The sequence below is a fragment of the Trachymyrmex septentrionalis genome, unplaced genomic scaffold (genome assembly GCF_001594115.1).
Source record: "Trachymyrmex septentrionalis isolate Tsep2-gDNA-1 unplaced genomic scaffold, Tsep1.0 scaffold32, whole genome shotgun sequence".
Lineage (NCBI taxonomy): Eukaryota > Metazoa > Arthropoda > Insecta > Hymenoptera > Formicidae > Trachymyrmex > Trachymyrmex septentrionalis.
Window position 1 is genome coordinate 3,026,939 of NW_017305485.1, and position 18,458 is coordinate 3,045,396.

The 18,458-nt window shown below is 44.4% G+C and overlaps 1 protein-coding gene across 18 annotated transcripts in view; it reads right to left on the bottom strand.

Annotated features, from left to right (window-relative positions):
- Window positions 1-18,458, bottom strand: part of LOC108749950 (sorbin and SH3 domain-containing protein 1) — a 97,570-nt gene that overhangs the window by 11,264 nt on the left and 67,848 nt on the right. For 14 of the 18 annotated variants that reach the window (XM_018489036.1, XM_018489040.1, XM_018489032.1 and 11 more), the window contains 4 exons: window positions 17,364-17,396; window positions 14,339-14,391; window positions 14,073-14,242; window positions 7,267-7,326 (listed from right to left, as the gene is read on the bottom strand). In XM_018489036.1, coding sequence (XP_018344538.1) covers window positions 7,267-7,326; window positions 14,073-14,242; window positions 14,339-14,391; window positions 17,364-17,396 — 316 coding nt within the window. Of the gene's footprint in view, window positions 1-7,266; window positions 7,327-7,693; window positions 12,824-14,072; window positions 14,243-14,338; window positions 14,392-16,276; window positions 16,382-17,363; window positions 17,397-18,458 lie in introns of all 18 variants that reach the window. The other 4 variants (XM_018489051.1, XM_018489052.1, XM_018489034.1 and 1 more) reach the window with 4 other exon arrangements.

Below are 18,458 nucleotides of genomic sequence, written 5' to 3' on the forward strand. Positions count from 1 at the left end.
ACACGTTTACCAGACTCTGAACCTCTTCCCAATTCCTCGTGTTTTCCTTCATTTTATGAGAACAATTTCTGATTGAACCAACGAAGAGCCAAACGAGAATGGCATTTTGGCGGGACCGAACAGTATTTTCAAATATAAACAGAATTTCTCTCTAAATACTTTGAAGTGAAATTTGAAAGAGAATGGCAAAATTTTCACCTTTTAGAGCAGGATTGGTTTTAAACATATTTTAAGCAGTTTTATTTTAAGCAGCTTAATTGTTGTTTTTAACATGTACGTTTTAAACATGTTTTTTTATAATATTGTTTAAAGTAAAATATTTAAAACATATTTAAAAGAAGACACATATTTTATTCTTAAAAAAAAAAATATATTTATATATTAGTCTTTGCCAACCCTGTTTTAAAGTGAGATTCATTCCAAAAAATTTAGAGTTTGTCCTAAAATCTTGAAAAAGAGTGGCAGAAGTTTCACGCCTTTGGAGTAAGATCTCACATTATTTTTGAAACGAGATTTTTCGAGTGAAATTCACACCCTCCAAAGAGAGTTTGTCCCCACTAAGATGCCAATCTTTTAGTCCTCTTGTTGATTTAATCGTGAACATTTTTTTCAGTGTACGCTTCGCTGCCGAACGGAAATCGCTTGATCAAATCAAGCTGCATATTAATCCCCGGCTGACAGGATCGAGGACGATCTCTCGCCACGCCGGATATTGCACAAAATCTGATCGACAATCGTGATCCTCGCGAAATTAATCGCGCGATTACAAACAGAAATGGAAAGCGTGATTCTACGTTAGGTAACCAACTCTTGACGCGACGGGCGACCGAATGGAGAGACTCGATTTGTTATTGTCGCGGGGCGACGACTCGCGATCATTTATTCAACGAGCCGATCCCGAACGTACGATCGCTTTTACGTCAGTTTGGGCATTGAGAACCGTGTCGTCGTAACGTGGTGACTCGTACGCGAACGATGCGCAATGTGAGCTGCAACGTCGGCTATCAAGGTTGAGACGATCGCGTCATTCCGTGTCACGTTTCTCGGTGTGCCAATGTCTGTTTTCGCATCCGTGGCAAACATAATAAACGTAATATCGATTCCGATTATTCTTCCGTGTCGCCATCGCGTTATCGTTTTTCTCTCTACCTCCGAGACGAGCAAGGACTTTCATTGAAAGTTTAACATCAGTCATCGCGTCCCGTGAAACGTGACGTTTTATATCCGGACGACGTAATGACGTTGACGCATTAACCGCAGACCTCGTAATGTATAATTAACGAGAACGAGCGAGTTTCCGTGGAACTTTCGCGTGCTGTCGCGGCGCTACAGAAAAATGTGAAGAATACGCCGTTTAAGGAAAACCGTGTTAGAAGCGAGAACATTCACACGTAATCTGGAAAAGAGCTCCTTATTAAATCGACCCCCATCCCTCCTCCTCCCTCGCGAAGGTTTAAGCGCCTTAATGAAGTGGCGGCTGTTTGTATTTTACGAGCGGGTGCGAAACTTTTCTCTGAGAGAGGTGCTACTTGCACTCTCATGACTATTCTATTCAAATGAATCTCCGGTGCAATGTGGATCAACGCATTCACGAGGAAGACATACCGTGTTCTTTTCTTTCATCGAGAACGATTTCACTGACAAAGTGACTTATTTCTACTTCGCCGTTTCGTTTAAATACTATCCCTTAAAAGTTTCGAGATTGCTCTTTTATCGGAGGAAAGGCTCGAATCTGCGGGTAATTAAATTCGACTTCAATTTGAAACCAAGCTATTCTGGCATTTCAATCGGCCACTGAACTCACGGTCGATGCAATCCCGAATTTTTAACAGACCTGGTAAACGTGTCGTTCAAAGTTCGCTCTTGTTTTCGCTGTATAAACAGGATTGTCACAAATTCCTTGTCCGAAAATCCTATGACTTTTCCCTAATTTTCAAACAAAATTTCATAATTTCTTTGACTGTCAATAATACTTTGAATTTTTTTGTATTTTCATCCTAATCTGGAAACTATTGAATTATTTATTAAATATTTCCTTGACAATTTAACATAATGATGTAAATTACTATTATACACGGAGAGGTTTTCCTTTTTAAAATTTATAATATAGTAATTCTGGTACAGTACGATATTTTAAAGATTTTCACTATAAACTTCAATGAAATTAATCAAACTTATTTTACACTTTGTTGTAGCTTTATTAATGAATGAGAGATTTACATAAAAATTCTTCGAAATATAATTATCCCACGACTATCATATTTTCAGGGTAAACTCGAAGAAAAAAATTCTCCCCGTGTATTAATGTCACTGCACTGCTTGCATTTTATTGTTAAGTTAGTAGAAATCCAAAACTTCATCGGTATGACGTACGCATATCGAACTTCTTTAAAATTAAGAATTTTTATCTTTCAGAAAATTTTGCAAAATTCCCTGACTCTTCCCTGACATTTCCCTCCGATCGTTTTCAATTTCCTCCAGATTTCCTTGATTTCCAATTTTGTGGCGACTCCGTACGGAGTGAGTTTACGTTGAAAGATATCCGGCAATATCAAGTGACCTTACGCATAATACGTAATTCAGATCGCACAGAATTCACCTCGAATTATCGCACCGCCGCTCAACGCGACGTGACGCGTTGAACTTCCGTCCCGAAACGGACTCTCACGATCGCGAAGTGCCGATTTAACACGATTATCGCGTTCTTGCGAAGCGTCTTGTTCGAATCGATTGAATTGTCTTACACTCGCGTAACGGCGTACACCTCGCCGACCACCTGTTATCGGTACCTGCGTAGCGCGACGCACGCGAAACGCGTCTGAGGAAGGCGCCGCGACGTTGGCACCGGTTATCGCGGCTCCCTACTCCTTGAAGAACGGTTCCTCCAACCAAGTAGGAACCGTGGGGAACGTCTTTCGACGAAGTACACGCATGTTTCCAACTAGCTTTCGAACTAAAACCTAGACTTCTCGATATATTTCCGACACCACGTTGGTGTCGGACGTTAAATCACAAATGATCGACGACGTTTCGCCATGCGGAAAGAATCTTGAATTATTCTTGCCAAATGCACAAGAGAAAATGTAGCACAGGCTGCATAAAGTTCGTGGGAGAACTACGTAAGCCGCCGTTTCTTCGAGTCGTTATCCGCGAAGATAAATATATGGTCGTCGTAATAAAAGCCGTTCAAGGCCACTGACAAAAGCCACGTTGTTGCACGATGCTTTTTCGCGTGCGATACGAGCGCATCGCAGAATGTAATGAGTTGTTTTGCACGCTAATCACTTTCCAGAGCACGCCAATTATTCGCGACGTCGACGGTATTATTTTCTACGCTCGTACGCTCGCTTCTTGCGGAGAAGACAGACTGTAGCCACCCATTCCACCTGGTATCAACGTCGACGAAACTGCATACGTCGAATACACGGAAACACAGGCGCGCGTTAATCGTCGAGAGATTAGATAAGAAGGGACTATCGACAAGAGTTCTCTCCACGTTTGCAGCAAATATTTGAAATAACAACGATTCGATCGAGAGAATCGTTGCAGTGCCGAAGGCGTTCCGAACCGGTCATGCGAGCTCGCGATGAAGTACGTTAATTGCGTTACGCAATGACAATGACAATCGCGATGGTCGAATTTATCGCGCAGTATTAACTAAAGTATGTGGACATCGCGACGACCGCTTCGGCTTCGGCGCTGCGATCATCGCGTCGAAAATAATCGTGACCGCCACTTGTACCAATTTTAGCGGCGCGTAATATCGCGTATGCGCGGTATGATATCTAACGTTAAGTTAGATACGATCGACATCGTTAGCATTAAATTTGTTGAGGCTTTGCATCTTCCTGCCTTGAAGTTGCATATTCGTATTTCGTAACATTTAATGACTTTGAAATATCTTCTCCGATCGGCGCAAGATTTCGAAACCAAGCAGGTTTTTTTAAAAGATTATTTTACTCTCTTATTCTACTCAGAAAGAATATCGAATGTAGCGAAACAAAAACATATTTTTTACATACTTAATCTTATTACGATCTTATGAAAGTATAAAAATAAAAAATAATATTTAGATTAAATTAAATTCCTATTCTCGTGCCTCGAATTAAATGAAACTGACTTATGTAACTTCTACCAACGTAAAATAATTTTGTAGATTAACTAATCTTGGGTCAACTTACTCCTCATCTTTATCTCATTTTTAGAATTAGAAAAAGATAAAGAGTAAGGTGAACCGATAAAATTGAAGCTAATCTATTGGTAGAAATGGACATTATCGTTTTAAAATAAGAATAACACGTATTCTTACGTTTAGAATAATTTTTATCTGACTAATTTTTATCTTATAACACACGATGCTGGCGCTATAATGTTTGATACAAAACCGATGTGTCCAAAATCATTTTATTCTAAACTTAAGAATTTTTCCACTTAAAAGTAAAATATTTTTTTGTCAATAATATATAAATACATACACTGAGAAAAAATGTGTATTAAATTTCAATAAGTAATTGTTTAAATAGTACTTATATAACATTTATTTACGGAAAATAAATATTTATAAAAAATTGAATAAAATAGTAATAGGTATAATAATATAGATAAATCAAATTAATAACTCTTGTAGCAAATAAATATATGTTTACATTTAGTAAATACCGGCACTATTCGAATAAATATTTACGAAAATTTAGTACATTTTTCTCTCATTGTCCGGTATAACAGTCCCTACTTATTCATCTTGTTTTGTGACAAATCGAAGAATAATATTCTACCCGGAAATCTTTTATACAGGTGTATATAATATAATTAAATAGGTAGCGTGTTTTTCGTGTCGGTCACGTATTGTGCTCCTAGGTATTCATGTGTAAATTGAATGACAGCCAGTTCACTGTTACCTTCCCGTTAGGCAATTAGTATGCGCGACCACTATTTAGCGGAGTCGCGAATGCCCTTGACATCGTAAAACTGATGAAGTGATTTAGGGACTCTTCGACATCTTAATACGCGCAATTATTTCATCGTGACTGAATTCCGAGCGGATTTTCCGGATTGGCGATAACACTTAGATTATATAGGATTGATGGGTAAACTGAACATAATCAATCGATTACATAACAGGCCACAGATGCAGTTTTCTCTTTGTCCACACCGAAACGTTGCCATCATTTCTATCCGTCGTTTCCCGATTACTCGTTTCCCTTTTTATACAATATAAAACGTAACATCATTCTAAATATGTACATACTTCTGTTAAGTTGTTATGTTTTTAATACACGCACGCAATTAATTCGTTTCACTTTTCAGCCGTAATAACTAGTTGCTATATATCGTTACTAAACTATTTACTAATACGTTACTAATACGTTACCTTCTAAATGTTTCACATGTAAAAAAATTGCAAAAATATTTTAATAAAGCGGTCTAATCTCACGCTCAATCTTTTTGAAAAATGATAAAATATACTGGTATCTCTAATGTCATGCAGTGACGCATTCAACATTGACGGTTCGTGTGCTGTTTCACGATCTCGCGCATTCACAGGAAAGCACACAAGCGAGCACGAGGCGCATTTATATCAAATTTCTAATCGGGGCCGAGCGACTCGTCACGGTGAGATTTCTCCATATGCGAAAGTACATATTATTTTCGGTACGTTTCGCGTCGGTGATTCGCGCGCGACCAGCGACTTATGTAGAGATCCTCAAGTAAGAAACTGGACACCGTTTAGACAACTTCTGATTAGTTCGTCATAATTTTCCAGAACTGCTTAGGATAAGGTAGATGCATAAGGTGTAATGAGATATCCATGCAATTCATTCTACCTTACGCATAATTTGCCTCTTATTAATTGTTCTACACGGCTAAAAATATCATGAAATTTAATGTACTTTTACACAAGCTGAATTTAATTTCATGAAATTACGTTACATTTAATGTATTTGTAATTGAAAAGTGTATTCCTGTACACGTACGTGAAATTTAATGTACTTCTCACAAAATTTTATGTGGATCCGTTGAAATTTAATGCACGTATGTTCGTTACATTTAAAACTACCTACCTGTAATGTTTTTAACTAAATCATTCATTACTTTTCTATTATTTCATGACCAGAAGACGTTCCGTTACGCGTTACTTAAATTTATTGTATTACGAGACTTAGCAGTGTATCTTGGGCAGATCCTGAAAAATCTGGCGGATCAGTCAGAAATCTAAATGGCGTTCAATCTTTCACTTGAAAATTCCAGATTTGTGATTCCAGGGCGAACAAAGAAATGCAAATAAACGTGAACGGAACAGCTTGCTTTAATGAGCGTGACGCCGTTTGGACTCATTGAGGCGAGCTGGCTCAGTCGCGACTGTTCGCATTCATTTGTTGGAACTGGACCAGGCATTATGCGAACGTGCGGGTAACGAAACCGCGTGGTGTACCAACCGGATGAGCACCGAAGTGTTCCCGACCGACCGCGACCGCACGATTATTGCGCTTATGCTCGATCGCCCGTGCAAACGTTCGTTGCACGATCTCTTCCCTGAGCACGCGTCGTTCATGCATCCCGAGTCACATGCACCACAATGCATTATCACAACGCGCATTTAGCAAGTGCCCGCATCGACTACGTGCCCGAACTTTAATGGCTCGAAATCAATCAGTCTTAAACGTCCGACGACGCGTACACAAGATGTATGCATTTCGAAGAGATCTACGTACTTCCTCTTTTATTTTCTGCTTCTGCTAAATTTCGGATTAAAAAAGTGTTTGAATACACTGTTTTAGAGAGAGAAAATATATTAAATTTTCATAAATAATTATTCGAATATAGTATTAATGTAATATTTATTTACAAAAAGTAAAAATTTGTCAAATAAAAAAAATATTATAGTTAAATGAAATTAGTGATTTTTGCACCAAATAAATATTTGTTACATTTAGTAAATATTTAACTGGCATTATTCACACACACAAACAAATACTTATTAAAATTTAATACATTTTTCTCTCACTGTGGGATGGAATAAAAGCATTTCATTATAATTATTTAGATGTTAGCAGTTAGTTTTCAAACAAAATTATCTCCAGGTAAAAAACCGTCCGGTTGGTTAAATATGTTTAGTTTCCACGAGGGCCAGTATGCCAGATGTCATGAAACACACGGTAGAGTAATTCAGGCCGCGACACGCGCGTGAATGGACAGACGCACACAGAGAACGCAGAAGAATAAAATGTACATAATAATAAAAATGAGCTTTGTAATCGGCATTACCTTGGCGATCGTCTCTGCAGTGCTGGGATTTTGGTGGCGGCGGGGGTGCATTCGAGTATTCTATGAATGAGCGGAAAAAAATTAAAATAATAATTAGCCGTTCTACCAGCTCATGAAAATCAACTCGCGCGATTCAACGAGGAATCGCACACACGTTGCCGAGCGTTGACCTGTCGGTCAACCTGACGCACGTTTTTCTCTAATATCTAACGATATTGGTACCGCGATAGGCGGTGAATAATTTTTCATAATTCAATCGCACAGTTCAACGAACTTAAACTCTACTTTTTTAATCAACCAAAAAAAAAAAACCTAGATTTATTTCTTAAAGACACGGAGAAATTTCCCGGCTCGTCCTTCCCACTTTTGAATTCTAGGAAGACTCAATCCAGCCTAGACGCTCCAAATGGCTGACGAGATTTCAGACCTTCAAAGGTGACGGTAGGTCGCGCCATGTAGACAGGCAGAGTCGGCCACCAGGTTCTATGCTTTCGCATGGCGGTGGGCGAAGGCGGCGGAGGCGGTGGTTGGTACCTGAACCTCGGCCTGTGCTTGTCGGGGTCGAAGGATTGTCCGGCGAAGGCGGTCTGCTGCGACGGTTTGAGAATCGACGCAGGGGCCGTTCGCGGTCGCGTCGGCGACGAGGAGGTGGCACGCGGACGTTCCGGTTTCTTCCTGTCAACCGAGGAGGAACGCGTCTTCGAGGTACTGGCCCGGTGAATCCCGAGATCGGCCGGCGATGACAACGAGCGCATGTTGTCCCGCCGACTGGGGTACCGGTGCGCCACCCACTTCCCAGCCAAGTAGGGCGCGATGTCGCGAAGTTCACGCACATCCGGCGCCGACGTGAACATCTCGCCCATTATGGAGGTTCGGCCACCACCGGTGTCCAATGATTCGAATCTCTTCCGCATCCGGCAGACCGGTTTCCTCGCCTCGAGTTCTTTGGTCTCCGCTCGTCTGGTCACGTGATTGGTAACAGTACTAGTAGCTTGGGGCTCCTTCAATTCGACCGTTTTGCTGATGACATCGATGTGCGGCATCGAGAGATTTTCCCGGCGCAGCGGTATTCGCGGGATCGGTGGTGACTCGCCCCTTCGTCCTATCCGTGCTGCTCGTCCCTTCTTCGTCTCGAATTTCTTGCGCAACCACGCCACGTCGACGTGCTCGAGCTGAGGCTTCAGAGCGCCGCCTGAACGCTCCTCTCCCTCGCTCGCCTTCTTAAGCAAGCTCCGCGCCAATTCTGGATCACTGCGAAAGCGCTTCGGCACGGCGGTGATCCTGACGCGTCGTGGTAGATCCTCGGCGCTTTCGAATCTCGCGCGTAACCTACGCACCGTGCCGTTTCGCACCAGGTTGAGATAGGCTCGCCAGTACCTCTCGGGATCCGGCGACGAACTGCGCGGCCAACCGCCGCCGCCGCCGCTGTCCACGCTGCAGGACGAGTTCGATCGCGTGGTCGCGCGACACGGACTGACGCTACGCGGCCTCGCGTCGTGTTCACGCTCCCGTGAACAGGAGCGGAACGATCGTCGTTGTTGTCGCGTACTCATCACTTCCGGCAGCGTCGGCGAGCCACCGTCGATCTTTCGTTCCCGCGGCGACGTCGATCGCGACCGATCGAACCTACCGGCGGTACCGGCCAGCGAACTGTACTTGGCTAATTCGGACTCGCCAAATAGCTCTTTCAGATCAGCAAAACTTTGCGACGACGGTAGCTTCTTCTTGCCGCGAAAGGTCCACGTCGTTGTGGTCGCTGCTGTCGCCATCGGCACGATCTCCTTCCGCTGTTCTGTTCTTTTCTCTACATTCTCGAAGAACTCGATCTTCCGCAACACGTCCTCCGTCTCGGGCCCATTGCCGCGCTGGATCACCGTTCTCACTGAGGTCTCCGAACTCTCCGTCATGCTGTCTCCATCGCTGCCCGAGGCAAACTTGCTGCTCGATTTTGCTTTCTCAGTTGGTACCGTCATGGCTAACAAGGGAGGTTTCTTCGACCATTCCTCGAGTACGGTCTCCACGCGTTGCTTGTCGCTGGGGCTCTCGTTATCGGGCGTCAACACCAGCAGGAAGTCGCTCTTGTCTTTCGATTTAGTTGTGTCTTCAACGTATGGCGCTTCGAGGGAATAGCAGGTCCTGGGGGAAGTGCTGGCCACACTGGGCGTGTCGGGTGCACAAGGAGGTCTTGCGGTAGTACTCTTTGTAGACGGTTTTGTCGGCATCTTCCTGGCCGCTGAGGCAGCGGCGATGCTACCACGAGTCTCGCGAGGCGCTAAAGGCGACGATTGTCTTTTTTGCATCATTCTGTCCAGCACTTCTTTACCGAGAGTCAACGACAGCCTCTTCTTCTCTAGCTCCGACATCGACGGCGAGATCGATCTCTCTGATTCTGATCTCTCAATGCTCTTTAAACGTCCAATGGAATCGCTTTTCTTCAACGTTTTCTCGGTATCGCTCTGTTGTTTTAATATTGACTCGTTTGTCGCTATCATTGAATGGCATCGTACGTGGAGACTCTTTGAATCGTCTTGAGGATAATTCTGAGAATCGCCTTCAGGCGGTACAATAATTTCGTAGCTGGTCAAATTATCGTCTTTAGCAATGGGATTTTCTTTAATAGGTAGTTGCTGATGCTCGCTAATTTCGCGAGGTGCATCGACAACGTCGTCGTTCGATCGTTTCTGAAGACTGTCACTACCGTAAATTTCGTTCAGTTGCTTCTTCAGGTTGGTTACCTGCTCGATGGACAAACTGCTCCAGAACTTCTTGCTGCCGCCGAGACTCCTCTGTAACGATGGATGATATTCTGCGAATTTGTTAGTGTCCCGAAAATTGACATTTGCCTTCTTCTGCATCGTGCTCGCCACGTTCACGACCGAATTTCCGCGCCAGAGAGGTTTGTACGTATCCTTCTGCACGACAGCTTTTTTCTTGGTGAAGTCCAGCTCGCCTTCTTCGCTCTGAAGTCTTCGAAAATACTGCAAGATATCTTCCACGGAGCGTTCCTTGCAGCGCAACCCGCAGTCGCCGTGCCACCTAAATTTCTCAATGTCTTTCGCGCTGAAAAGAAAGTCCTTGTCACGTTGAACGCTCTTCAGCTTTCCGTAAAGCGCCTTCAGTTCCTGTTCTGCCTTCTCCTTCGATCTAACCCGTTTCCAACGATCGTAATCGATGATTTCTTCGTTTTTCAGCCGCGGTCGTAGATCCCCGGAGGAAAACGTACGCTCCAACTGATCCATCCTGCTGAGATTCGCATAGAAGTCACGCAGATCTTTGTACCGTGCCGATTTGCGTCTATGGTGCAACAATTCGAGTATATATTGTTGATAATCCTCGCGATCCATGGACGATAGTGAACCGGTGCTCTTCGTCAATGATAGATTCGAACCGTCCCTCTTAGCGTCCTCTGCCTCGCCGGCGCTTCTGGCTCTTACTTTTGTCGTAATCGTCAACGGGGCGTCTGAGTCTTCCCGCTTGGAGATGTGAGTCCTGCGTCGAGACGCCTGCGATCTCACCGGAGATGGCGAAGAGGATCTTGGTGAAGACTCTTTGGACTCAGGCAGAGTCTTCAATGGCGGCTCGCTTAGGCTTCGCTCCTTCACGTATTCTCGCGATATTGATTCTGGACTGCGAACGCGCAACGTGGTGGACGAGCCAAAATCATCGATGCCCAATAAGCTGTCAAACTTGCCGATCTTTTGAAAAACCGACCGGCCAGGCCAGCAGACTCCATACGGGCTTGAACTCCTGGACGAGACGACGCTCTCGCGTTCCCAGTTTTTGAACTTTGAGTTCGAGACCGGCCGCTTGTGCGCCAAATACACGCTCAAAGATTTCAGAGACGGCTCCGACCTGCAGCTCTCCCTCACGCTGTCCTGAAACATTTTTGCACGCTCGCTGACGAGAGACTTCCTCGTGCTTTCTTCGTGAGATTGTTCGAGCGATGGATGATTCCGTAGGAAAAGGTTCTGGAAGAAAGTGTCTGTGCGCGTTGCTTCCTGATGTTTCTTGATCTCCTCCACGGTCAAGCAGGTGATCTTGGAATCTTGCCCGACACTCGGCGCTATCTTCTCTATTCTCCTCAGTATCTTGATCTCATCCTTCTCGGCCATCTCCCTCCACCCGTTCAAAGTCTTGCTCACGTCCGCTTCATCGACGCTCTTATCTCTCCGTGTTTTCCTCCTCGCATCCATCTTTTTCCTGTCACCGTTCACAATTACGCGTATTGTCTCCGGCTTCCTCGTTGGAGTTTTGACGATCGTGTGCGGTTTCTCACGAGGTCGCTTCCTCTTGTTCATTTCACCGATCGCTTCGGAACAGGACGAAGACATCGAACGCAAGGATTCTTTGCTAACAACCAGCTTTTCTCGCGGCTTCGCGACAATCTTCGTCTTCTTTGACTCCGTCTTAGTAATCTGTGATGACGCACTTTTCGCAGGAGACTTTAGCTGGGCGCTTGACCTTTTCGTCGCCGTAAGCTGTTCAGATGTCTTTCGTAATACTTCCTGTCCCTTAAGCGAAACAGCTTTGAGAGATTTATCCACTGGACGCTTTTGTTTACTCATCGACGAGACCGTCGAGCTCTTTACTACAGTGCCCGACGAAAGTATCTTGGTCTGCACGTCCTTCGTTTCTTTCTCTTTGTGCTTCTGCAAAGCTTTCTTGACCTCCACTGGTGAGGAGAGTTCCTGTGATCTGCTTAGCCTTCTACAAGATCGTTCTTGCTCTTTCTTCGTCAAACGAAGTTTCTCTCTTTTCGCAGTTGAGAGAGGCTCCGATTTTATTCTCTCCGGAGATTTCTGTCTTACTTTAGTGGCAACAGAAACTGCGTGTCTGGATGGTACCTTTACTGCTGTGAGTTTATCAAGCTTCACTGAAGAAGCTTCGCGAATACTTCTCGATGCCGGCGACGTTGAGGAACAAGCGTGATTTCTCACACTACTTGACGGCAAGTTTAACTTCTTTGCTTCAAATTGAGTTTGTGACAGGCAGGGATCCGATTTTCTTTTACCGAAGGTGTTGGAGAGCAAAGCAGACACCTTGGTGGTCTTTGAGGCAATCGGGCTGCTGGAGGACGTGCGTACGACTGTGCTATGAAACTGCTCGCGACTTTGTCGATGCCGCTCGAGATTGCTGCAGAATCTCTCTCTTAGAGACCTGATGCTCGATACGTTATCGGCATGCGCGAAGCACTGTTCGTGCCTAGGTTTCGAATATACGGCGGTGTACGAATTATCGATCAATCGCGTATTCTCCGAGTATAATTTTCTCAAGGTTCTGCTATGGCGTGACGATTTTCTTCGGGGCGGCGAAGGAGGCCTTGGCGCCGACATAGCTTGCGAAAGAACTCTACCGGACGATGAGAGGCTATGAGGAGGAGCTCTCATGACCTGCGGCGGGGATCTTGTATCGATCGAGGATAATATCGACCATTCGTGCCACGTTGAGAATGCCGTCGTGGACGAGATGATTCTTGACGTGCACGAAGCGCTTCTTCGATGCACGCGGATCCTCGTCAGAGTTGGCGAGATCGGGAAATATTCGATCTCCGAGTCGTCTGTGGACAAAGTTTTGGAATTTGATCCGAATTCTCGATGTACCATCGCGAAGGCCCTTCGCTCTTACACCCTGCCACCCAAAGATCAGTCGTCTAAAGGTTCTCCCCTTCAAGGCTAAGCTGGTGGACGCGCCGAGCTTCGCCGGTGCAACAGCGTGCCGATGCGAGGGTTCGCCATCTCCTCATCGTGATGTTACTGCGGCTGGCGGTGTGCTTATACGTAAAAAAGAGGATTGCAAAAAGAGCTTTTCGAAAAGACCGGCTCGCGCACCAATATCGATAGATTATCGAGAGAAGAGCTGTGCTATGTTTAAACTAAAGTGAGAACGCCCGAGGTCAGGTTGCACCAATTCTACTGGTTGACTAATTCCAATTATCGATTATCTGTCCCTTCTAGATCGCAGCCTCGGCCACGGCGCGATATCTACGAAGGAAAGTTTTAGGCTGATGGAGAGGTGTCGTGGATTGATTAATTAATCAATACCAACGACGCCACCGATGCGTCGTTGATTGATTAATTAATCGATACCGGAGAGTCGAGTCGGCCGGTAAGTTTATCAGCCAAGTACCACAATAGTCGCACAAACTTGGACAGATCCACATTGTTCCACGGCAGGCCTCTCCTCCAGCCTAATTAATCGCGATTAGTGTTAACTGACGTTGATGCAACCATCTTCGGGAGGTTACACATACAAAGAAAATTCATACGTATGTAAAAGCTGTGTGCTTCGAACAGAGCACTACTCACACGTCATGCCACGCGCTTTTCAGCATAGATCAGCATCGAGAAATTGAAATATTCTGAGCGAAAAAAAATCGTCTCGACTTTCGTCGACACATTCAATTTTGCGAAACATCGAGGATACTTTTTTAATCTCTCCCCCCCCCCTTCATTCATAAATAATTCGAAATATTTATAAATCGATTATAACAATTTCACTAACAATAAAAATATAATACTAACATTTTATAATCTTCCAACAATGTGAAACTAATTTTTTTCTCATCACTCGAAGTTTCAGGACGCATGCGTAATTGACAAAACACAATGGTAATTAATAAAAATGCACACACATTGCAAGCAACCTTAAAACACACACCCGCATGCCAAAAAAATAAACTCGAGTTACACGGCCGATGTTGCTCAGCGTGCTGACTGTAGCAAATTAAGACGTATGAAAAAAAGTAAGGAACAAAAGAAAAATTAAAACGCATACAGCAGACGAGGGTCGGCTGAGGGGCGACTCACCCTTCGGACGTTCTGGAGCTGGCTTGCGAAGCCCATGGAGGGGTACGTCACCACCGCTCTGCACCGTTTTGTATGCTAGTCTCTGCTCCAAAAGGCTGAGCGGACTAATATCTTCTCGTCGGCGGAACACCAGCGTCGAGTCGCTCTCGTAGCCTGACTCTTTGAGGGCACTTCGCAAATGAGAAACGCCGGTGAGAGACACCGTGGGATGACGGCTCGATTCATTACACGGAATTAAAGGGATCAGGAATTGACGTTGTACTTACTGAGTTATGTACGGCTTGGCCGCGGCACGTGCGTTGCTGCGCTGATCGAAAGGCTGGAAAAGAGGGAAACGGCATTATTGTTACCGTCCGTTATATCGACGGTCCTCGATCTAGATAATATGTACGAAACATGCTACGTATACGCTACTTGACACAAAACGTCGCACGGCGCAAGAGATACGATTACTCGATATTCGAGAACGAGTGGTGTTTAATCGACATGAGCAATCACATCGAGCGGGACATCGAGCAAATCATGCCGCAGTCGTGTAATGCTAAGCCAGGATGAAGAGGAACGCGGCAGGCTTAAGCTAAGACATAATCCGAAGGGGATGAAAGATACAAGAGGAGGTAACAAGTATGTGACAAGGAGATACGAGGAGATCGACAATAGCCACTTGTGGTGCAAATGTACTTGTGAGCGATTTTGTAAATCAGATAAAGAATTATGTCAACATATGAATTATTAATTCTCAAGAACTAAAAATAATTGATACCGCTCAATGAGCTCGTGTAATTCTCTGCTTCTGCAATAAAATATTTCGTTCATGCCGCATTGAGTGATGTGTCGAAAAAAAATATTTTCTAGTGCTTTCGAAGTTTCGCAATGTACAGAGAAAGCGCTAAGAACACGTCTTTAATTTCTCCGCAAGTAAAGTACTGTGTGATAGATTGAAATGTGTGAAACAGGCATGTAAGGAAAATCAAAAGAGAAATATAGAATCATGTTAAAAAATATTTTCCAGTGTCTTTGAAGTATGTTTTTCGCGATACAGAGAAAGCGCTAAAATTGAAGACCGTCAGTATTCATAGTCCGTTCATCGATGTATTCAAAACCGTCTTAAGTAATACTTTGAGATGCTAATACGACTTTGTGATGACATCTCAAGACTATACTTAAGACGATCTTAAATATAAGAACTCATTATGAATACCGGTCTAATAACTTCTTCTCGGCAAGTAGAGTGTTGTATAATGATATAGATAAAAAAAAATGTGTGAAACAGGCTGTAAAGAATGAAGAGAGAGAGAGAGAGAGAGAGAGAGAGAGAGAGAGAGAGAGAGAGATACAGAATCATGACAAAAATGCAGAGAAGAAAGTGAGAGAGATGACTCGACAGCCAGATAAAGAAAGAGAGACAGCAGAAAGATATATATAGACAGATAGAGGACAACGTCATCGTGCACTCTACTTGTCGACGATGTGGCAGCCGTTCTAACCCGTGAAACGGCTTGCGTGGTGATAACGGAGGGTGTTGTCGGTGATGGTGGTAGCATGATATGATCAGTGCTGGAAAAAGAAGAAGAAGTAGAAGAAGAAGAGAGCGGCAGTCGCTGCTGTTCTTGGTTTTGATGGTGGGACTGTTGATGGTGGCGATGTTGATGATGATATTGATGCTCGGAATGATGATGGTGATGACCATGATGATGACGATGTTGCTGCTGCTGCTGCTGCTCCTGTTGCTGCTGCTGGATGCTGTTATTGCCGATCGAGCACGGCACGATCGTGGCGACGGCCGGAAGCGGCGATACTGTTGATCGCTCAATCCCGACCGGATGCGATCGACGCGCCGGGCAACGATCCGGCAACACGAAGCTCTTGGATCTTCCATCCAGCATGCTGCCGGCGGCGTGCCAATAGCAGGGATCAGCGGCAGCGGGGACGGGGGCGCGTTCCAGAGGTCGGATGATGCGACCGTCTTTGGCATTGTCACCGGCGGCGGTTGAACGATCGTTCGATCGATCAGTAGATTCGACCGGTAGGATCAAGGACGACTTGGACCGATCTTGGATCGGAGTTCTGGACCGGTGCGCGCGCGACTTGCAGGATAGATCGATCGACCGGTCGGTCGCACCTTCCGGTGCCACTGGACGCGCCCGCCTTACGCCGCCGACGAACTCGGAGCTTTTCGTGCTGCTGATTGCCGGTATCCTTACACTGTCCTCCGGCCGGTAGGAAAGGCTGAGGACGCGGGACTGCCGGACGCCACCGCCCAGGGACTCCATCCTAGCGTGCTGAGGATGTCCGTTTTCGTTCAGCCACTGTCACCATCGTAGTCGTCGTCGTCGTCGTCGTCGTCGTCGTCGTCGTCGTTGTCGTCGTTAGAAGGAGGTGGATAGCGGTGTGGGATGACATACGAGCGGGCACGACACGCAAAACATCGACGAGCACGCACACGCACACACACGATCATCGGGGACGTCGGTCGCGATCATCTCGAGCGAACGATGATCGGGATCCGGGACGATTCGACGATTCATAGGACAGGAGTTCAAGACGGAAGACATTAGGTGCAATTGGTAAAACGACATACTGTGCGTAAGTTAAGACATGGATCACCGTATACGTGACGGTCGTATCGAATATCGCGATGAAATTAATTAATAGTTCTTTGCACCCGGTAATATTTCTCCGTATAAATCCTTCGATTTTAATTATCGTTATCGAAAGATCTACGATACTTTAAGTGATATCGGGGAAATCCCCATGAGGCAGGAGAATTGCGTGCACTCGGTCGGGTGCACGGACATCGATTATCGGCAATAGCGCAATAAGCTGCCTTCAGTCATCGCGTTTGACGCTAACAATAAGTTGCACGAGAAAACACGCTGATCGCTGTTTTTATTGACTAACTTTACAAACAGCGTATATCACACAAAGATTGGACTCGAAGTACACATCGTGAAATGCAATAATCACATTAAAGACGCGCGATTCGTTCACGAGAGAAATTGAAATTTATTTTAGAGATGGCAGCTTCTTATTCGTAATTCTGATTTCGCGACAAAATTCTACGAGAGAAGGAAAAGAAGATTTATGTGACAACATAATAATTCTACGAGATCCCTCAAGGCGATGAGCTACCAGGTTAATTCCGAAGTAATGGAAAATGTTAATTTTAATTCAGTCTTACTATCTACGCGGAAGAAAGAGTACCAATAGATAGACCGAGGAAAGAGTAGAAGGAATAGAGAAACGGAGAGAATTCTTATTTAACTAGGCATTAATATAAAAATGGCGTACCCCGTCAAATATGTCCATGACCTCGTCCCACCACTAGAATCACAGAATTAAACACAGTGTTATACTAGGCGCTATCTAAAAGGGTTACTGAAACATTTAGATTCGAATAAAAAGGAATAAACGAATATCCGGATATTCTTGCCATTTTCCATCTAAAATAAGAGAAGACGTCGGATAATCTACCGCTAAATAAATACCACCAAGGAGAAAAGCTAAATTACGAATTTTTCTAAAGTAAATTAACAATTATATAAATTATAACTAAAATATATAATAAAATTGCACGTTGAAATTGAAGGTAAAAATTACTAGTTGAAATGATTAAACAGAATTAAGTAAAAAAAATTTAGTAGAGTTCGTTACATCCCAATTTTAGATGGAAGTCGACATAAAATTTAAACATAGGATCAACTACAAGCAGCGCTACAAAAGCTGTGTAAAAATCAATGGGGTTGTACTATGTGGAGCCGCAGAGCACCCTGAAGAATGCGATTCTCTTCACTCGAGGAATAATAAGAGTTTATGTATGTAATTACCATTATTTTTAGTAATTGCTCTCTCGGGGGGACTCTGCGCGCTCGCAACATACGTGCGTGCTTGGTGTATAGAGAGAACTGTGTCTGCGCTGTGTGTATCTGTGTGTGTGTGTGTGTGTGTGTGTGTGTGTGTGTGTGTGTGTGTGTATGTTAAAGAAACGCAATAACCACCACAAGGGTGGAGAGAGCAAGAGCTCGCAATCAATTAACTCGTGATCGCCAAACAGAAAAGCTCTCAATAAACGGAGGAAACGTATAAGTTGGCCGGCAAAAGCAACTCGTTTTTATTTAACACGTTCGATTGGCGTGATTACCTTCCTTCTTGTCCGCGCGTCGTAAGTTGGCTAGAAGCAAAGCCATTTCAAACGATCATGTTCCAGGTGTGTGTGTCCAGGTAATCTTGGGAATCTTTTAGAGAAAATCGCGATCGCGCCGCGTCGCGTTCGTCGCGATAAGAAAATAACAAAAAAGGAAGCGAAATGTCTGCACGAATTTCTACTGCCACTCTCGCAATATATGGCTGGATGTCACACGATACAAAATGATATACTGCACGTTC